General features: G+C 31.4%; 1 protein-coding gene across 1 annotated transcript; it reads right to left on the bottom strand.

Annotated features, from left to right (window-relative positions):
* Positions 1–981: 981 nt before the first annotated feature.
* Positions 982–19,592, bottom strand: LOC129738635 (uncharacterized). The gene is made up of 6 exons (XM_055729879.1): positions 19,370–19,592; positions 19,071–19,295; positions 2,445–2,636; positions 2,244–2,372; positions 1,710–2,182; positions 982–1,623 (listed from the first exon to the last, which is right to left on the bottom strand). The coding sequence occupies exons 1-6, from the start codon at positions 19,484–19,486 to the stop codon at positions 1,482–1,484; spliced, it is 1,278 nt and encodes a 425-aa protein (XP_055585854.1). The 5' UTR covers positions 19,487–19,592; the 3' UTR covers positions 982–1,481.
* Between the last annotated feature and the right edge of the window lie 2,116 nt (positions 19,593–21,708).

The following is a 21,708-nucleotide window of genomic DNA, read 5'->3' as shown; positions in this document are numbered from 1 at the left end:
AAATTTAAGATATGTGATTTGCTATTAAAAAGTTTAAGTAATTGTCTAGAAAACTATACATAGAATTGAGTGTTTACTGGAGGTTTAAAGCAATATGCCCTTGGAGCCAAAAGGGTATAAGTTTAGGTTGCCAGATTGCCCGGATATTTCACAAAATAATTGAGGAAAGTCCGGTCCGGACCGGTGATTATTAGGATTAGATTCGTTGGGACTATTAAGACTTTTCATTTTTATGTCCAATGAGAAGTTTTTTCTGGCATCATCCTTATAATCATGACTTGTGTTTAGGAAGCCTGAAATACGATTTCAAATTTTTCGATGTGATGAGAAAATATATTTCAAATGTATTTTTTTTTATTTTTACTAAATTATTCCGTGGTTTTGACAAAATTTGCCTGGACGTTGCATAGATTTTGGGTTAAACATTTTGAAATTAAACGCTTGGATTTTCCGGTCCGAAACAACCGAAAAAAAATTCTGGCAACTTAGTAGGTATAAGTGCATCGAAGCTTATTTGGAGGAAACACGCTTTTAAGTTGTTATGTTTGCTCATTTTCCATTTCCAAAATTTGCATTTTTCTTTCGAACAAAATAGTATGTATCTTAATAAAAATTTTGAAATCTGAAAAATCACGAAATATAGTATGAAAAATGAAGAATCGATTAACATTAGTAAATTAAAATCAACCATTTCTACACTTATGATACCCCCTGCACCTTTGGCTTTAAGGGCCCTTATAAATTTAAATGAATTTTGAGTTAATTCTTACTATAACATAAAGCTATAGCCAACGGTTTTTAGACGATCCAGATTATCTTTTTTTTTTTTAAGATTTTCTTAAAATTTTACCAGGGGGCGTTGAGCTCTAAAATTTTGCAAAAGGGGGCGGTGAGTGAAAAAAGTTTGAAAACCACTGGTCTAATCCATCATGTCATACCAAACTTTACCGCCGAAGTGGGGTTTCACACATACAATCAAAATAAATTTAAATCACCAGGTTGTGCTTTTATTTCCAAATTTCAAAACCTAACAACTGCTAGAGTGGTGGAAATCGTTAGACAATTGAATCGTTTACACCTTACTTATGTTCTACTCTCCGATCATCACGATCGGTTTGTTTTAGTCAACATTTGTTTAGTAATCCCATTTAAAAGTTTGGTTTATTTAATTTATTTTCAATAATTGTTACTCATTCTTTAATCGGATGCATACGCATAATGGACTTTATTAATTAACACTGTTATCAGAATGTTGTTTTGATTTCTATCTTCTCATTTCACATTTAAAAGGCAATTACTTTGACACCATTTACTATTACACCATCGAGGTCGAAACGTGGGGTAAACGGCAGGGCAGGAAGCAGGAGGGGAGTTTGATTTGCGTTTTGGTTGTTAAAAGTTTTTTTTTTGGATTCTATCACCCTTTATCAACGGGTGGGTAGCTCATTCTGCTACACTTCAGACAAAAGTTAAATTACTCTCTAGAAACATTGTTCCATACCAAGGACACCGTCCTCGTTGAGATCCCTTAGAACATCGAGCAGCCGCTGTTCGGCGACCGGATTTCCGATGGCAATGTCGATCGAACCGATGCACAAAAGCAAGGCCAGCAGTTCCGATTGTCTGAGGACGAAATAGAAAAAAAAAATTGTAACACTTGGCGACCGTGATAAAATTTTGGTTTCGCTTATTGGTTTGATCAAACTCACCGATACTCCAGTTCCATTTTGTTTCGACTGTAGCCTAAATCGGCTTCGATGTCGATGTCCATCTTCTGGCAGCACGATCTCAGAGAATTGTAGTACAAATCGAGTAGCCGGGGTCCATGCTGGCGCCGGATGTCGGACGGAATCGAGGAAATGATCAGCAGAGCCAAATCGTTGGTCGGTCTGCTGTAGGTTACCATTTGCCAATCGAGGATGATGCAGCTGTCTTCTCCGTTGTCCTCGGCCCGGAACAGCAAATTGTTACACCAAAAATCGGTGTGCGTAATCAGTCCCATCGGTTCGATCGGCTGCAGCAGGGTCTCGATGAGCTCCTTCGTTTTCTGCCGGATCGCGTTCAGTGCCTTCAGCTCGTTTGCGTAACCGGCTTGGCCTTCCAAAAATTTGGCCAGCTGTGGCATTCCCTGCTCGACTAGTTGCTGGTAGCTCTCGGTGGCGCGAGTTGTTTGGAACAGAAACTGTAAAAAATATTATTTTGTTTTCAACATATAATCTAAAAAAAAAAAACAAGACACCTACCGGATACTTCTCGTTGATGTCCACCTTCTTTTTGATCTTAAGCCCTAAGGAGAGGGCGTGAATGGCGACGATGGCCCGGATGGCCGCTTCCGTTTGGCCAATGGTCAATCCGGCGGTGAAATTGGCACCCTAAAAAGCAGTGAATAAACATTAAGCTTTCAAGAATCACCGAACAAACGAAATCCCGAAATCGTCTTATACCTTGTAGCCTAGTGGTCGCATGTCCTCCAAGACGAGAATGCTTTCCGGCAGGTCCGGACTTCCCTGGGACGGGCTGGTAGCCGGAGCATACTGGGTGTAGAAGCACGTCGGAACCGATACCAGTAGGGCAAGGCCATCCTCTCGGGAGTGAGCAAATGTTGCGTCCTGGAAGGCTAGCAGATCCGGAAGAATCTTAAAACGGGATAATAAGAAACGTTATTGTAAATAACGAATGTCCGAATTCAAAATTTTGATTGGAAAAAAGTTCTGCGGTTGACTGAAAAAAAAAACAAACACTGTTTAAATTTTAGTTCTAGTTGGAACCTTTTTTCCGTTTTCCGATTTTTTCAACTTTAAATTTTACAGTATTGCATGTATTTGCATCCCGAGAAGAAAGGAATGAATAAAGAAATGAGACAACGCTCTCTCTTTTGCTTTCGTTTCTCTTCGCATTTCGATGGGAGACCAGCGTTACCAGATTCCAAATCGCTAAAATCCGTAGGTTTGACAAAAAACTAAAAATGTACTGATTTTGGCAAAATGAAACTTAATGACCTTTTTTTGGTCGCCAGATAACATTCTTGTTTATTCGCAGAATCCCTATAATTTTTTCGATAATCCGTAGGAAATGCTGAAAATTCGTAGATTTCGAGCATCGATCCGTAGATCCGTAAATGTGCCCTAAATCTGTACATCTGACAACGCTGCGAGGGACTGCGATAAAGAGAGAAAATACATCAATGATCACACAAACCGGCTTAAAATACTTAAAGATTTGAAAGACTTAAAAGACTTAAAAGACTTAAAAGACTTAAAAGACTTAAAAGACTTAAAAGACTTAAAAGACTTAAAAGACTTAAAAGACTTAAAAGACTTAAAAGACTTAAAAGACTTAAAAGACTTAAAAGACTTAAAAGACTTAAAAGACTTAAAAGACTTAAAAGACTTAAAAGACTTAAAAGACTTAAAAGACTTAAAAGACTTAAAAGACTTAAAAGACTTAAAAGACTTAAAAGACTTAAAAGACTTAAAAGACTTAAAAGACTTAAAAGACTTAAAAGACTTAAAAGACTTAAAAGACTTAAAAGACTTAAAAGACTTAAAAGACTTAAAAGACTTAAAAGACTTAAAAGACTTAAAAGACTTAAAAGACTTAAAAGACTTAAAAGACTTAAAAGACTTAAAAGACTTAAAAGACTTAAAAGACTTAAAAGACTTAAAAGACTTAAAAGACTTAAAAGACTTAAAAGACTTAAAAGACTTAAAAGACTTAAAAGACTTAAAAGACTTAAAAGACTTAAAAGACTTAAAAGACTTAAAAGACTTAAAAGACTTAAAAGACTTAAAAGACTTAAAAGACTTAAAAGACTTAAAAGACTTAAAAGACTTAAAAGACTTAAAAGACTTAAAAGACTTAAAAGACTTAAAAGACTTAAAAGACTTAAAAGACTTAAAAGACTTAAAAGACTTAAAAGACTTAAAAGACTTAAAAGACTTAAAAGACTTAAAAGACTTAAAAGACTTAAAAGACTTAAAAGACTTAAAAGACTTAAAAGACTTAAAAGACTTAAAAGACTTAAAAGACTTAAAAGACTTAAAAGACTTAAAAGACTTAAAAGACTTAAAAGACTTAAAAGACTTAAAAGACTTAAAAGACTTAAAAGACTTAAAAGACTTAAAAGACTTAAAAGACTTAAAAGACTTAAAAGACTTAAAAGACTTAAAAGACTTAAAAGACTTAAAAGACTTAAAAGACTTAAAAGACTTAAAAGACTTAAAAGACTTAAAAGACTTAAAAGACTTAAAAGACTTAAAAGACTTAAAAGACTTAAAAGACTTAAAAGACTTAAAAGACTTAAAAGACTTAAAAGACTTAAAAGACTTAAAAGACTTAAAAGACTTAAAAGAATTAAAAGACTTAAAAGACTTAAAAGACTTAAAAGACTTAAAAGACTTAAAAGACTTAAAAGACTTAAAAGACTTAAAAGACTTAAAAGACTTAAAAGACTTAAAAGACTTAAAAGACTTAAAAGACTTAAAAGACTTAAAAGACTTAAAAGACTTAAAAGACTTAAAAGACTTAAAAGACTTAAAAGTCTTTAAAGACTTTAAAGACTTTAAAGACTTTAAAGACTTTAAAGACTTTAAAGACTTAAAAGACTTAAAAGACTTAAAAGACTTAAAAGACTTAAAAGACTTAAAAGACTTAAAAGACTTAAAAGACTTAAAAGACTTAAAAGACTTAAAAGACTTAAAAGACTTTAAAGACTTTAAAGACTTTGAAGACTTTAAAGACTTTAAAGACTTTAAAGACTTAAAAAACTTAAAAGACTTAAAAGACTTAAAAGACTTAAAAGACTTAAAAGACTTAAAAGACTTAAAAGACTTAAAAGACTTAAAAGACTTAAAAGACTTAAAAGACTTAAAAGACTTAAAAGACTTAAAAGACTTAAAAGACTTAAAAGACTTAAAAGACTTAAAAGACTTAAAAGACTTAAAAGACTTAAAAGACTTAAAAGACTTAAAAGACTTAAAAGACTTAAAAGACTTAAAAGACTTAAAAGACTTAAAAGACTTAAAAGACTTAAAAGACTTAAAAGACTTAAAAGACTTAAAAGACTTAAAAGACTTAAAAGACTTAAAAGACTTAAAAGACTTAAAAGACTTAAAAGACTTAAAAGACTTAAAAGACTTAAAAGACTTAAAAGACTTAAAAGACTTAAAAGACTTAAAAGACTTAAAAGACTTAAAAGACTTAAAAGACTTAAAAGACTTAAAAGACTTAAAAGACTTAAAAGACTTAAAAGACTTAAAAGACTTAAAAGACTTAAAAGACTTAAAAGACTTAAAAAACTTAAAAAACTTAAAAAACTTAAAAGACTTAAAAGACTTAAAAGACTTAAAAGACTTAAAAGACTTAAAAGACTTAAAAGACTTAAAAGACTTAAAAGACTTAAAAGACTTAAAAGACTTAAAAGACTTAAAAGACTTTAAAGACTTAAAAGACTTAAAAGACTTAAAAGACTTAAAAGACTTAAAAGACTTAAAAGACTTAAAAGACTTAAAAGACTTAAAAGACTTAAAAGACTTAAAAGACTTAAAAGACTTAAAAGACTTAAAAGACTTAAAAGACTTAAAAGACTTAAAAGACTTAAAAGACTTAAAAGACTTAAAAGACTTAAAAGACTTAAAAGACTTAAAAGACTTAAAAGACTTAAAAGACTTAAAAGACTTAAAAGACTTAAAAGACTTAAAAGACTTAAAAGTTTTAAAAGACTTAAAAGACTTAAAAGACTTAAAAGACTTAAAAGACTTAAAAGACTTAAAGACTTAAAAGACTTAAAAGACTGAAAAGACTTAAAAGACTTAAAAGACTTAAAAGACTTAAAAGACTTAAAAGACTTAAAAGACTTAAAAGACTTAAAAGACTTAAAAGACTTAATAGACTTAAAAGACTGAAAAGACTTAAAAGACTTTAAAGACTTTAAAGACTTTAAAGACTTTAAAGACTTAAAAGACTTAAAAGACTTAAAAGACTTGAAAGACTTAAAAGACTTAAAAGACTTAAAAGACTTAAAAGACTTAAAAGACTTAAAAGACTTAAAAGACTTAAAAGACTTAAAAGACATAAAAGACTTAAAAGACTTAAAAGACTTAAAAGATTTAAAAGACTTAAAAGACTTAAAAGACTTAAAAGACTTAAAAGACTTAAAAGACTTAAAAGACTTAAAAGACTTAAAAGACTTAAAAGACTTAAAAGACTTAAAAGACTTAAAAGACTTAAAAGACTTAAAAGACTTAAAAGACTTAAAAGACTTAAAAGACTTAAAAGACTTAAAAGACATAAAAGACTTAAAAGACTTAAAAGACTTAAAAGATTTAAAAGACTTAAAAGACTTAAAAGACTTAAAAGACTTAAAAGACTTAAAAGACTTAAAAGACTTAAAAGACTTAAAAGACTTAAAAGACTTAAAAGACTTAAAAGACTTAAAAGACTTAAAAGACTTAAAAGACTTAAAAGACTTAAAAGACTTAAAAGACTTAAAAGACTTAAAAGACTTTAAAGACTTAAAAGACTTTAAAGACTTAAAAGACTTAAAAGACTTAAAAGACTTAAAAGACTTAAAAGACTTAAAAGACTTAAAAGACTTAAAAGACTTAAAAGACTTAAAAGACTTAAAAGACTTAAAAGACTTAAAAGACTTAAAAGACTTAAAAGACTTAAAAGACTTAAAAGACTTAAAAGACTTAAAAGACTTAAAGGTTTTAAAAGACTTAAAAGACTTAAAAGACTTAAAAGACTTAAAAGACTTAAAGACTTAAAAGACTTAAAAGACTTAAAAGACTTAAAAGACTTAAAAGACTTAAAAGACTTAAAAGACTTAAAAGACTTAAAAGACTTAAAAGACTTAAAAGACTTAAAAGACTTAAAAGACTTAAAAGACTTAAAAGACTTAAAAGACTTAAAAGACTTAAAAGACTTAAAAGACTTAAAAGACTTAAAAGTTTTAAAAGACTTAAAAGACTTAAAAGACTTAAAAGACTTAAAAGACTTAAAGACTTAAAAGACTTAAAAGACTTAAAAGACTTAAAAGACTTAAAAGACTTAAAAGACTTAAAAGACTTAAAAGACTTAAAAGACTTAAAAGACTTAAAAGACTTAAAAGACTTAAAAGACTTAAAAGACTTAATAGACTTAAAAGACTGAAAAGACTTAAAAGACTTTAAAGACTTAAAAGACTTAAAAGACTTAATAGACTTAAAAGACTGAAAAGACTTAAAAGACTTTAAAGACTTTAAAGACTTTAAAGACTTTAAAGACTTTAAAGACTTAAAAGACTTAAAAGACTTAAAAGACTTAAAAGACTTAAAAGACTTAAAAGACTTAAAAGACTTAAAAGACTTAAAAGACTTAAAAGACTTAAAAGACTTAAAAGACATAAAAGACTTAAAAGACTTAAAAGACTTAAAAGACTTTAAAGACTTAAAAGACTTAAAAGACTTAAAAGACTTAAAAGACTTAAAAGACTTAAAAGACTTAAAAGACTTAAAAGACTTAAAAGACTTAAAAGACTTAAAAGACTTAAAAGACTTAAAAGACTTAAAAGACTTAAAAGACTTAAAAGACTTAAAAGACTTAAAAGACTTAAAAGACTTAAAAGACTTAAAAGACTTAAAAGTTTTAAAAGACTTAAAAGACTTAAAAGACTTAAAAGACTTAAAAGATTTAAAAGACTTAAAAGACTTAAAAGACTTAAAAGACTTAAAAGACTTAAAAGACTTAAAAGACTTAAAAGACTTAAAAGACTTAAAAGACTTAAAAGACTTAAAAGACTTAAAAGACTTAAAAGACTTAAAAGACTTAAAAGACTTAAAAGACTTAAAAGACTTAAAAGACTTAAAAGACTTAAAAGACTTAAAAGACTTAAAAGACTTAAAAGACTTGAAAGACTTAAAAGACTTAAAAGACTTACAAGACTTAAAAGACTTAAAAGACTTAAAAGACTTAAAAGACTTAAAAGACTTAAAAGACTTAAAAGACTTAAAAGACTTAAAAGACTTAAAAGACTTAAAAGACTTAAAAGACTTAAAAGACTTAAAAGACTTAAAAGACTTAAAAGACTTAAAAGACTTAAAAGACTTAAAAGACTTAAAAGACTTAAAAGACTTAAAAGACTTAAAAGACTTAAAAGACTTAAAAGACTTAAAAGACTTAAAAGACTTAAAAGACTTAAAAGACTTAAAAGACTTAAAAGACTTAAAAGACTTAAAAGACTTAAAAGACTTAAAAGACTTAAAAGACTTAAAAGACTTAAAAGACTTAAAAGACTTAAAAGACTTAAAAGACTTAAAAGACTTAAAAGATTTAAAAGACTTAAAAGACTTAAAAGACTTAAAAGACTTAAAAGACTTAAAAGACTTAAAAGACTTAAAAGACTTAAAAAACTTAAAAAACTTAAAAAACTTAAAAGACTTAAAAGACTTAAAAGACTTAAAAGACTTAAAAGACTTAAAAGACTTAAAAGACTTAAAAGACTTAAAAGACTTAAAAGACTTAAAAGACTTAAAAGACTTAAAAGACTTAAAAGACTTAAAAGACTTAAAAGACTTAAAAGACTTAAAAGACTTAAAAGACTTAAAAGACTTAAAAGACTTAAAAGACTTAAAAGACTTAAAAGACTTAAAAGACTTAAAAGACTTAAAAGACTTAAAAAACTTAAAAAACTTAAAAAACTTAAAAGACTTAAAAGACTTAAAAGACTTAAAAGACTTAAAAGACTTAAAAGACTTGAAAGACTTAAAAGACTTAAAAGACTTAAAAGACTTAAAAGACTTAAAAGACTTAAAAGACTTAAAAGACTTAAAAGACTTAAAAGACTTAAAAGACTTAAAAGACTTTAAAGACTTTAAAGACTTTAAAGACTTAAAAGACTTAAAAGACTTAAAAGACTTAAAAGACTTAAAAGACTTAAAAGACTTAAAAGACTTAAAAGACTTAAAAGACTTAAAAGACTTAAAAGACTTAAAAGACTTAAAAGACTTCAAAGACTTAAAAGACTTAAAAGACTTAAAAGACTTAAAAGACTTAAAAGACTTAAAAGACTTAAAAGACTTAAAAGACTTAAAAGACTTAAAAGACTTAAAAGACTTAAAAGACTTAAAAGACTTAAAAGTTTTAAAAGACTTAAAAGACTTAAAAGACTTAAAAGACTTAAAAGACTTAAAAGACTTAAAAGACTTAAAAGACTTAAAAGACTTAAAAGACTTAAAAGACTTAAAAGACTTAAAAGACTTAAAAGACTTAAAAGACTTAAAAGACTTAAAAGACTTAAAAGACTTAAAAGACTTAAAAGACTTAATAGACTTAAAAGACTGAAAAGACTTAAAAGACTTTAAAGACTTTAAAGACTTTAAAGACTTTAAAGACTTAAAAGACTTAAAAGACTTAAAAGACTTAAAAGACTTAAAAGACTTAAAAGACTTAAAAGACTTAAAAGACTTAAAAGACTTAAAAGACTTAAAAGACTTAAAAGACATAAAAGACTTAAAAGACTTAAAAGACTTAAAAGATTTAAAAGACTTAAAAGACTTAAAAGACTTAAAAGACTTAAAAGACTTAAAAGACTTAAAAGACTTAAAAGACTTAAAAGACTTAAAAGACTTAAAAGACTTAAAAGACTTAAAAGACTTAAAAGACTTAAAAGACTTAAAAGACTTAAAAGACTTAAAAGACTTAAAAGACTTAAAAGACTTGAAAGACTTAAAATACTTAAAAGACTTAAAAGACTTAAAAGACTCAAAAGACTTAAAAGACTTAAAAGACTTAAAAGACTTAAAAGACTTAAAAGACTTAAAAGACTTAAAAGACTTAAAAGACTTAAAAGATTTAAAAGACTTAAAAGACTTAAAAGACTTAAAAGACTTAAAAGACTTAAAAGACTTAAAAGACTTAAAAGACTTAAAAAACTTAAAAAACTTAAAAAACTTAAAAGACTTAAAAGACTTAAAAGACTTAAAAGACTTAAAAGACTTAAAAGACTTAAAAGACTTAAAAGACTTAAAAGACTTAAAAGACTTAAAAGACTTAAAAGACTTAAAAGACTTAAAAGACTTAAAAGACTTAAAAGACTTAAAAGACTTAAAAGACTTAAAAGACTTAAAAGACTTAAAAGACTTAAAAGACTTAAAAGACTTAAAAGACTTAAAAGACTTAAAAGACTTAAAAGACTTAAAAGACTTAAAAGACTTAAAAGACTTAAAAGACTTAAAAGACTTAAAAGACTTAAAAGACTTAAAAGACTTAAAAGTTTTAAAAGACTTAAAAGACTTAAAAGACTTAAAAGACTTAAAGACTTAAAAGACTTAAAAGACTTAAAAGACTTAAAAGACTTAAAAGACTTAAAAGACTTAAAAGACTTAAAAGACTTAAAAGACTTAAAAGACTTAAAAGACTTAAAAGACTTAAAAGACTTAAAAGACTTAAAAGACTTAAAAGACTTAAAAGACTTAAAAGACTTAAAAGACTTAAAAGACTTAAAAGACTTAAAAGACTTAAAAGACTTAAAAGACTTAAAAGACTTAAAAGACTTAAAAGACTTAAAAGACTTAAAAGACTTAAAAGACTTAAAAGACTTAAAAGACTTAAAAGACTTAAAAGACTTAAAAGACTTAAAAGACTTAAAAGACTTAAAAGACTTAAAAGACTTAAAAGACTTAAAAGACTTAAAAGATTTAAAAGACTTAAAAGACTTAAAAGACTTAAAAGACTTAAAAGACTTAAAAGACTTAAAAGACTTAAAAGACTTAAAAGACTTAAAAGACTTAAAAGACTTAAAAGACTTAAAAGACTTAAAAGACTTAAAAGACTTAAAAGACTTAAAAGACTTTAAAGACTTAAAAGACTTAAAAGACTTAAAAGACTTAAAAGACTTAAAAGACTTAAAAGACTTAAAAGACTTAAAAGACTTAAAAGACTTAAAAGACTTAAAAGACTTAAAAGACTTAAAAGACTTAAAAGACTTAAAAGACTTAAAAGACTTAAAAGACTTAAAAGACTTAAAAGACTTAAAAGACTTAAAAGACTTAAAAGACTTAAAAGACTTAAAAGACTTAAAAGACTTAAAAGACTTAAAAGACTTAAAAGTTTTAAAAGACTTAAAAGACTTAAAAGACTTAAAAGACTTAAAAGACTTAAAGACTTAAAAGACTTAAAAGACTTAAAAGACTTAAAAGACTTAAAAGACTTAAAAGACTTAAAAGACTTAAAAGACTTAAAAGACTTAAAAGACTTAAAAGACTTAAAAGACTTAAAAGACTTAAAAGACTTAATAGACTTAAAAGACTGAAAAGACTTAAAAGACTTTAAAGACTTTAAAGACTTTAAAGACTTTAAAGACTTAAAAGACTTAAAAGACTTAAAAGACTTAAAAGACTTAAAAGACTTAAAAGACTTAAAAGACTTAAAAGACTTAAAAGACTTAAAAGACTTAAAAGACTTAAAAGACATAAAAGACTTAAAAGACTTAAAAGACTTAAAAGATTTAAAAGACTTAAAAGACTTAAAAGACTTAAAAGACTTAAAAGACTTAAAAGACTTAAAAGACTTAAAAGACTTAAAAGACTTAAAAGACTTAAAAGACTTAAAAGACTTAAAAGACTTAAAAGACTTAAAAGACTTAAAAGACTTAAAAGACTTAAAAGACTTAAAAGACTTAAAAGACTTAAAAGACTTAAAAGACTTAAAAGACTTAAAAGACTTAAAAGACTTAAAAGACTTAAAAGACTTAAAAGACTTAAAAGACTTAAAAGACTTAAAAGACTTAAAAGACTTAAAAGACTTAAAAGACTTAAAAGACTTAAAAGACTTAAAAGACTTAAAAGACTTAAAAGACTTAAAAGACTTAAAAGACTTAAAAGACTTAAAAGACTTAAAAGACTTAAAAGACTTAAAAGACTTAAAAGACTTAAAAGACTTAAAAGACTTAAAAGACTTAAAAGACTTAAAAGACTTAAAAGACTTAAAAGACTTAAAAGACTTAAAAGACTTAAAAGACTTAAAAGACTTCAAAGACTTCAAAGACTTCAAAGACTTCAAAGACTTCAAAGACTTCAAAGACTTCAAAGACTTCAAAGACTTCAAAGACTTCAAAGACTTCAAAGACTTAAAAGACTTCAAAGACTTCAAAGACTTAAAAGACTTAAAAGACTTAAAAGACTTAAAAGACTTAAAAGACTTAAAAGACTTAAAAGACTTAAAAGACTTAAAAGACTTAAAAGACTTAAAAGACTTAAAAGACTTAAAAGACTTAAAAGACTTAAAAGACTTAAAAGACTTAAAAGACTTAAAAGACTTAAAAGACTTAAAAGACTTAAAAGACTTAAAAGACTTAAAAGACATAAAAGACTTAAAAGACTTAAAAGACTTAATAGACTTAAAAGACTGAAAAGACTTAAAAGACTTTAAAGACTTTAAAGACTTTAAAGACTTTAAAGACTTTAAAGACTTAAAAGACTTAAAAGACTTAAAAGACTTAAAAGACTTAAAAGACTTAAAAGACTTAAAAGACTTAAAAGACTTAAAAGACTTAAAAGACTTAAAAGACATAAAAGACTTAAAAGACTTAAAAGACTTAAAAGATTTAAAAGACTTAAAAGACTTAAAAGACTTAAAAGACTTAAAAGACTTAAAAGACTTAAAAGACTTAAAAGACTTAAAAGACTTAAAAGACTTAAAAGACTTAAAAGACTTAAAAGACTTAAAAGACTTAAAAGACTTAAAAGACTTAAAAGACTTAAAAGACTTAAAAGACTTAAAAGACTTAAAAGACTTAAAAGACTTAAAAGACTTAAAAGACTTAAAAGACTTAAAAGACTTAAAAGACTTAAAAGACTTAAAAGACTTAAAAGACTTAAAAGTTTTAAAAGACTTAAAAGACTTAAAAGACTTAAAAGACTTAAAGACTTAAAAGACTTAAAAGACTTAAAAGACTTAAAAGACTTAAAAGACTTAAAAGACTTAAAAGACTTAAAAGACTTAAAAGACTTAAAAGACTTAAAAGACTTAAAAGACTTAAAAGACTTAAAAGACTTAAAAGACTTAAAAGACTTAAAAGACTTAAAAGACTTAAAAGACTTAAAAGACTTAAAAGACTTAAAAGACTTAAAAGACTTAAAAGACTTAAAAGACTTAAAAGACTTAAAAGACTTAAAAGACTTAAAAGACTTAAAAGACTTAAAAGACTTAAAAGACTTAAAAGACTTAAAAGACTTAAAAGACTTAAAAGACTTAAAAGACTTAAAAGACTTAAAAGACTTAAAAGACTTAAAAGACTTAAAAGACTTAAAAGACTTAAAAGACTTAAAAGACTTAAAAGACTTAAAAGACTTAAAAGACTTAAAAGACTTAAAAGACTTAAAAGACTTAAAAGACTTAAAAGACTTAAAAGACTTAAAAGACTTAAAAGACTTAAAAGACTTAAAAGACTTAAAAGACTTAAAAGACTTAAAAGACTTAAAAGACTTAAAAGACTTAAAAGACTTAAAAGACTTCAAAGACTTCAAAGACTTCAAAGACTTCAAAGACTTCAAAGACTTCAAAGACTTCAAAGACTTCAAAGACTTCAAAGACTTCAAAGACTTCAAAGACTTAAAAGACTTCAAAGACTTCAAAGACTTAAAAGACTTAAAAGACTTAAAAGACTTAAAAGACTTAAAAGACTTAAAAGACTTAAAAGCCTTAAAAGACTCAAAAGACTCAAAAGACTTAAAAGACTTAAAAGACTTAAAAGACTTAAAAGACTTAAAAGACTTCAAAGACTTCAAAGACTTCAAAGACTTCAAAGACTTAAAAAACTTAAAAGACTTAAAAGACTTAAAAGACTTAAAAGACTTAAAAGACTTAAAAGACTTAAAAGACTTAAAAGCCTTAAAAGACTTAAAAGACTTAAAAGACTTAAAAGACTTAAAAGACTTAGAGGACTTAAAAGACTTAAAAGACTTAAAAGACTTAAAAGACTTAAAAGACTTAAAAAACTTAAAAGACTTAAAAGACTTAAAAGACTTAAAAGACTTAAAAGACTTAAAAGACTTAAAAGACTTAGAAGACTTAAAAGACTTAAAAGACTTAGAAGACTTAAAAGACTTAAAAGACTTAAAAGACTTAAAAGACTTAAAAGACTTAAAAGACTTAAAAGACTTAAAAAACTTAAAAGACTTAAAAGACTTAAAAGACTTAAAAGACTTAAAAGACTTAAAAGACTTAAAAGACTTAAAAGACTTAGAAGACTTAAAAGACTTCAAAGACTTCAAAGACTTCAAAGACTTCAAAGACTTCAAAGACTTCAAAGACTTCAAAGACTTCAAAGACTTAAAAGACTTAAAAGACTTAAAAGACTTAAAAGCCTTAAAAGACTTAAAAGACTTAAAAGACTTAAAAGACTTAAAAGACTTAAAAGACTTAAAAGACTTAAAAGACTTCAAAGACTTCAAAGACTTCAAAGACTTCAAAGACTTCAAAGACTTCAAAGACTTCAAAGACTTCAAAGACTTCAAAGACTTAAAAGACTTCAAAGACTTCAAAGACTTAAAAGACTTAAAAGACTTAAAAGCCTTAAAAGACTTAAAAGACTTAAAAGACTTAAAAGACTTAAAAGACTTAGAAGACTTAAAAGACTTAAAAGACTTAAAAGACATTTTCATATGTGATGAAAGAAATTAGAGAAACATGAACTATCAAAGAACGAAAGAACATAAGCCGTAAATATCATGAAAATTTCGAAAAAGATACAACGGCTCACCGACAGGACTTGAACCTGCAATCTCCGCTTCGGTACAACGGCGCGTTAGCCAATTCCACCACGGTGAACGTGATGGAAACGGCGAACACGAGCAATCGAGCTCTGCCGATCAACTGCTGGACCTTCTATCGAAACACCATGTATATCCCGCATGTGATCTTTCCCTCTATTGATCTCTCTTGTTTCTCTAACCCCACCCATCGACTCGGGATTTTAGCCGAACGAGCACATGGTCGATTGCTTCGGGTTTGCCGCAACTTACGGTCAGATGAAGAAGCAATCAGTGCCGCTCAAGGTTCCGAGCAGACCAGTTACACAGGGAGGTGTTGCTCTGTTGAAATCAATACTGATGTTATGAAATCGCTTGGTACATCTTTGTACCTGAAAATGATCACATTTTCATATGTGATGAAAGAAATTAGAGAAACATGAACTATCAAAGAACGAAAGAACATAAGCCGTAAATATCATGAAAATTTCGAAAAAGATACAACGGCTCACCGACAGGACTTGAACCTGCAATCTCCGCTTCGGTACAACGGCGCGTTAGCCAATTCCACCACGGTGAACGTGATGGAACCGGCGAACACGAGCAATCGAGCTCTGCCGATCAACTGCTGGACCTTCTATCGAAACACCATGTATATCCCGCATGTGATCTTTCCCTCTATTGATCTCTCTTGTTTCTCTAACCCCACCCATCGACTCGGGATTTTAGCCGAACGAGCACATGGTCGATTGCTTCGGGTTTGCCGCAACTTACGGTCAGATGAAGAAGCAATCAGTGCCGCTCAAGGTTCCGAGCAGACCAGTTACACAGGGAGGTGTTGCTCTGTTGAAATCAATACTGATGTTATGAAATCGCTTGGTACATCTTTGTACCTGAAAATGATCACATTTTCATATGTGATGAAAGAAATTAGAGAAACATGAACTATCAAAGAACGAAAGAACATAAGCCGTAAATATCATGAAAATTTCGAAAAAGATACAACGGCTCACCGACAGGACTTGAACCTGCAATCTCCGCTTCGGTACAACGGCGCGTTAGCCAATTCCACCACGGTGAACGTGATGGAACCGGCGAACACGAGCAATCGAGCTCTGCCGATCAACTGCTGGACCTTCTATCGAAACACCATGTATATCCCGCATGTGATCTTTCCCTCTATTGATCTCTCTTGTTTCTCTAACCCCACCCATCGACTCGGGATTTTAGCCGAACGAGCACATGGTCGATTGCTTCGGGTTTGCCGCAACTTACGGTCAGATGAAGAAGCAATCAGTGCCGCTCAAGGTTCCGAGCAGACCAGTTACACAGGGAGGTGTTGCTCTGTTGAAATCAATACTGATGTTATGAAATCGCTTGGTACATCTTTGTACCTGAAAATGATCACATTTTCATATGTGATGAAAGAAATTAGAGAAACATGAACTGTCAAAGAACGAAAGAACATAAGCCGTAAATATCATGAAAATTTCGAAAAAGATACAACGGCTCACCGACAGGACTTGAACCTGCAATCTCCGCTTCGGTACAACGGCGCGTTAGCCAATTCCACCACGGTGAACGTGATGGAACCGGCGAACACGAGCAATCGAGCTCTGCCGATCAACTGCTGGACCTTCTATCGAAACACCATGTATATCCCGCATGTGATCTTTCCCTCTATTGATCTCTCTTGTTTCTCTAACCCCACCCATCGACTCGGGATTTTAGCCGAACGAGCACATGGTCGATTGCTTCGGGTTTGCCGCAAGGTCCAGCAGTTGATCGGCAGAGCTCGATTGCTCGTGTTCGCCGGTTCCATCACGTTCACCGTGGTGGAATTGGCTAACGCGCCGTTGTACCGAAGCGGAGATTGCAGGTTCAAGTCCTGTCGGTGAGCCGTTGTATCTTTTTCGAAATTTTCATGATATTTACGGCTTATGTTCTTTCGTTCTTTGATAGTTCATGTTTCTCTAATTTCTTTCATCACATATGAAAATGTGATCATTTTCAGGTACAAAGATGTACCAAGCGATTTCATAACATCAGTATTGATTTCAACAGAGCAACACCTCCCTGTGTAACTGGTCTGCTCGGAACCTTGAGCGGCACTGATTGCTTCTTCATCTGACCGTAAGTTGCGGCAAACCCGAAGCAATCGACCATGTGCTCGTTCGGCTAAAATCCCGAGTCGATGGGTGGGGTTAGAGAAACAAGAGAGATCAATAGAGGGAAAGATCACATGCGGGATATACATGGTGTTTCGATAGAAGGTCCAGCAGTTGATCGGCAGAGCTCGATTGCTCGTGTTCGCCGGTTCCATCACGTTCACCGTGGTGGAATTGGCTAACGCGCCGTTGTACCGAAGCGGAGATTGCAGGTTCAAGTCCTGTCGGTGAGCCGTTGTATCTTTTTCGAAATTTTCATGATATTTACGGCTTATGTTCTTTCGTTCTTTGATAGTTCATGTTTCTCTAATTTCTTTCATCACATATGAAAATGTGATCATTTTCAGGTACAAAGATGTACCAAGCGATTTCATAACATCAGTATTGATTTCAACAGAGCAACACCTCCCTGTGTAACTGGTCTGCTCGGAACCTTGAGCGGCACTGATTGCTTCTTCATCTGACCGTAAGTTGCGGCAAACCCGAAGCAATCGACCATGTGCTCGTTCGGCTAAAATCCCGAGTCGATGGGTGGGGTTAGAGAAACAAGAGAGATCAATAGAGGGAAAGATCACATGCGGGATATACATGGTGTTTCGATAGAAGGTCCAGCAGTTGATCGGCAGAGCTCGATTGCTCGTGTTCGCCGGTTCCATCACGTTCACCGTGGTGGAATTGGCTAACGCGCCGTTGTACCGAAGCGGAGATTGCAGGTTCAAGTCCTGTCGGTGAGCCGTTGTATCTTTTTCGAAATTTTCATGATATTTACGGCTTATGTTCTTTCGTTCTTTGATAGTTCATGTTTCTCTAATTTCTTTCATCACATATGAAAATGTGATCATTTTCAGGTACAAAGATGTACCAAGCGATTTCATAACATCAGTATTGATTTCAACAGAGCAACACCTCCCTGTGTAACTGGTCTGCTCGGAACCTTGAGCGGCACTGATTGCTTCTTCATCTGACCGTAAGTTGCGGCAAACCCGAAGCAATCGACCATGTGCTCGTTCGGCTAAAATCCCGAGTCGATGGGTGGGGTTAGAGAAACAAGAGAGATCAATAGAGGGAAAGATCACATGCGGGATATACATGGTGTTTCGATAGAAGGTCCAGCAGTTGATCGGCAGAGCTCGATTGCTCGTGTTCGCCGGTTCCATCACGTTCACCGTGGTGGAATTGGCTAACGCGCCGTTGTACCGAAGCGGAGATTGCAGGTTCAAGTCCTGTCGGTGAGCCGTTGTATCTTTTTCGAAATTTTCATGATATTTACGGCTTATGTTCTTTCGTTCTTTGATAGTTCATGTTTCTCTAATTTCTTTCATCACATATGAAAATGTGATCATTTTCAGGTACAAAGATGTACCAAGCGATTTCATAACATCAGTATTGACTTAAAAGACTTAAAAGACTTAAAAGACTTAAAAGACTTAAAAAACTTAAAAGACTTAAAAGACTTAAAAGACTTAAAAGACTTAAAAGACTTAAAAGACTTAAAAGACTTAAAAGACTTAAAAGACTTAAAAGACTTAAAAGACTTAAAAGACTTAAAAGACTTAAAAGACTTTAAAGACTTAAAAGACTTAAAAGACTTAAAAGACTTAAAAGACTTAAAAGACTTAAAAGACTTGAAAGACTTGAAAGACTTGAAAGACTTAAAAGACTTCAAAGACTTAAAAGACTTAAAAGACTTGAAAGACTTAAAAGACTTGAAAGACTTAAAAGACTTAAAAGACTCAAAAGACTTAAAAGACTTTTAAGACTTTTAAGATTTTTTAAACTTTTAAAACTTTTTAAACTTTTAAGAGTTTAAGGACTTTAACCTTTAACCTTTAAGACAAGACTTTTAAGACAAGACTTGTAAGACTTTTAAGACTTAAAAGACTAAGAAAAATTAATGACAAAAAAAAACAAAAATAGGTGCTCACCTACCAATTGAACATTTCAGATTTCCAAGTCTTCTCAAATCTCCTAGACGTACATATTTTGAACAGTCGACTACTTTGGCTGTTAAATAAGTTCTATCGAAGATTGATTTGCAAGAAATGCTCAGCCGAAAATTTAAAAAGTTAATTTCACGTGCATTTATTGAAAAAAAAAAACAAAATTTAAGCCAAATAACAAATCATTGGAAAGCGCGGTAAAAGCAATTTTGGAACCCAAAAAAAATACTCACACTTGTGTAGAATTTGATTTCCCGCAGATCGAACTGCGCCTCGGTCACGAAAAACCGACTGAACGGATCCTGCGGTAACAGCTTAATCACAATATCCAAACACTTGCTCTGGCTTCCGGTTTCGGCGCCGTTGCCTCCCTGTTCCAGCTCGTACACGACCGAAACCGACAGGATGTCACTCAGATTGTTGACCCCATCGTGGCAACCGTGCCGCACTTTGAAGTCCTGTTCGGGAGATGGGGACAGATTAGTTAATAAGTTTTTTTTTTCTTTTTTCGAAAAAAAAAGTTTAAATTTACTGTAATTTTAATCCCGGACCGCACTTCGTGGTGCTTCTTGAGCACATCCGCCAGCCAGTCCTCGCTGATGGGCATCAGGCAGTCGGAACTGACGGAATCTTCCTCGGTGTCGGACATTGATGCAGTTCGGCTGGAGGAACCTCACTCACTCAGTAAAGTTGAACCTTCCCGGTTTGAGCGTTGCCAGCGATCTGAAATGGGACGGAAAATATCGACACTGACAGAGCGAATCGGTTAAAGAAAGCACACGTTCGTTAGAATGACTCGGAATAAGTCGTGTATGGGGGGAGTTCGACCTGGGTTGTTCCACCCGCCGCGCGGCTCATCAATAATTCGATGGTTGAGTGACCATCGTCAAAGCCAATTCATCGAAAGGGAATAACGGGAGGAGGCGGCACGTTTTGCCGTACACGAGGGACCTTCATTGTATTTGCCCAAACACCTGTCCAGTGCCGTCCGTTAAACGGTTGACAAATTACCAGCTTCGATTTTCCCGATGAATATTCATAAATTGACAAACATTATTTTCTGTTTCTTTGATCGAACTAGCGGAATCTTTTCAACACGGGAAATCTCGTCCCTTCAATAAAAGAATAAAAATTGGGAAATGGAAGAATATCAACCCTTACGAACAACGAACAACAGGTATCGAACTATCATAGAAACAACACATGTCAAATTGGGTTCCCTTTGCTTGATATTTTCTTGTTCTGTGCTAGAAAATTAGACCTCAATTCGAGTCCTGAGTTCTAAACGTTGAATTTGAAATCTGAATCTCAACCCGAATATAGTTGATTATGTACTTTTATTTTCTAAAATATGTTCAACAGTAATATTTCCAAATTATTGGAAATGTTCGCTCAGAAAGTTACAATTTACAATGGCTGATCGCAATCAACCATCGATGTCTTTCATCACACGATGAGTTGATGATGTTTATTTCATGAGACACTTGTAGCACAAAACTCTTTTTTCCTCCTTCCACTTTCTATGGAATTGGGAAAGAGAGAACCAAATGGAAGTACCGAAAACAAAAACCTTTCGCCTCGTGCACTTGAATAAAGTTCAGGCACACTAAAATAAGTACGTTCCATCTGCATCAAATATTAAATGTACTAGACAATTCGCCTGGGGTTAGGCAATCAGGTGATTCCATATTCGTGTGGCTTATGTTTGGAAAGAGCCCTCCTATAGGGGCTTCTTTTTACGGTTGAAGCCTCTAGAGTGAATATGTTAAATAAGGCATAAACTGAAACGAAAGAAACATTGGAAACATAATTTCTCTTAAAGTTGTTTTTTTTTAAATAAGCGACACCCTGAAAAAGTTTTAAAATGGGTTACGAAACGTAGAGGCTTTAATTTTGATTTTTTGGCACAAACCAAACATGATGCAATGTATCGCACTGTTTACAGCCACCCGGAAGGACCCCGGGAAGCAAGTTCCTCATCCAATAGCCCAAATTAAGATGTATGAATGCTGAACAAACAGGACTTTTAACCATACAGCCACTGTCATATGCCATTCATTGTGTGCCTACTCCCGCCCGAGAAGGATGTGCTCGAATCAAGCGACCGTATGAATAATTTATCACCTCTGATGCGGTTCGTTCACAACGTTCTGATCCTTGTTCCGGCGGCAGAGCTCTGAGCCGTGTCGATTGTCTCCAAATGTGGGCAGTAAGTAGCCAATTTTGTCAAGTGTACCGGAAATTGAGTTTGTTTTTAGAACACTCCGAACGAAACACTTCCGGTAGCTCCCCCGGTAATAAACCAGGGGACACAAAAGCTCATCAGGTGGGTGACAGCTACACACGCGAATGAACATGTTTGGTACTCATCGGACTTCTTTAGAGGAAAACTGAAAAAGTGACGGAAAACTGGGTGGATTCTCTGAAACATATAGATAGAAGGTACTTCATCGAAAATGGAATCAGTAGCTGGGCAGGTAGCAATGGATGCGTTCCTTTCTCAGTGAAAGAGAGTCAGTCGATTTAATCACGCAAACTTTCACAAATGGTCCCTTGATGAGCTTGCTTTTGGTGCGAGCTTCATTAAGCAGTATTCAGTTCATTCCATTCAGAATATTTTCCGCAATTGAAATTAATGAGCTGCTATACGTTTTTCAATTATCTCACTTGCTGAGCATACAGAAATACTTTTATTCAGCCATTATTGTAGCGCAACTTGATATCAGATGGATAAAAAAATAGATTGGTGAGACATCTGCTGCTGCACCAATTTTTTTTTATCCTCGCTCATACGGCTGCCGAAGTTCAAAACTTTTGTGACGAATCTAGATCCCAGAGCCAGGCTATCAGATCAGTGAAACATGACACGAC

The sequence above is a fragment of the Uranotaenia lowii genome, chromosome 1 (genome assembly GCF_029784155.1).
Source record: "Uranotaenia lowii strain MFRU-FL chromosome 1, ASM2978415v1, whole genome shotgun sequence".
Lineage (NCBI taxonomy): Eukaryota > Metazoa > Arthropoda > Insecta > Diptera > Culicidae > Uranotaenia > Uranotaenia lowii.
Note: the sequence above shows the minus strand (reverse complement) of the source record. Positions and strands in the feature narration are given on the sequence as shown.

What these genes read in the sequence shown, in the direction of transcription:
- LOC129738635 (XM_055729879.1), bottom strand. Translation starts at nt 19,486, where the DNA reads ATGTCCGACACCGAGGAAGATTCCGTCAGTTCCGACTGCCTGATGCCC. An exon ending in TGCGACCACTAGGCTACAAG is followed by an intron (nt 2,373 to 2,444) that starts GTATAAGACGAT and finishes ACTGCTTTTTAG; the next exon opens with GGTGCCAATTTCACCGCCGG. An exon ending in AAAATGGAACTGGAGTATCG is followed by an intron (nt 1,624 to 1,709) that starts GTGAGTTTGATC and finishes TTTCGTCCTCAG; the next exon opens with ACAATCGGAACTGCTGGCCT.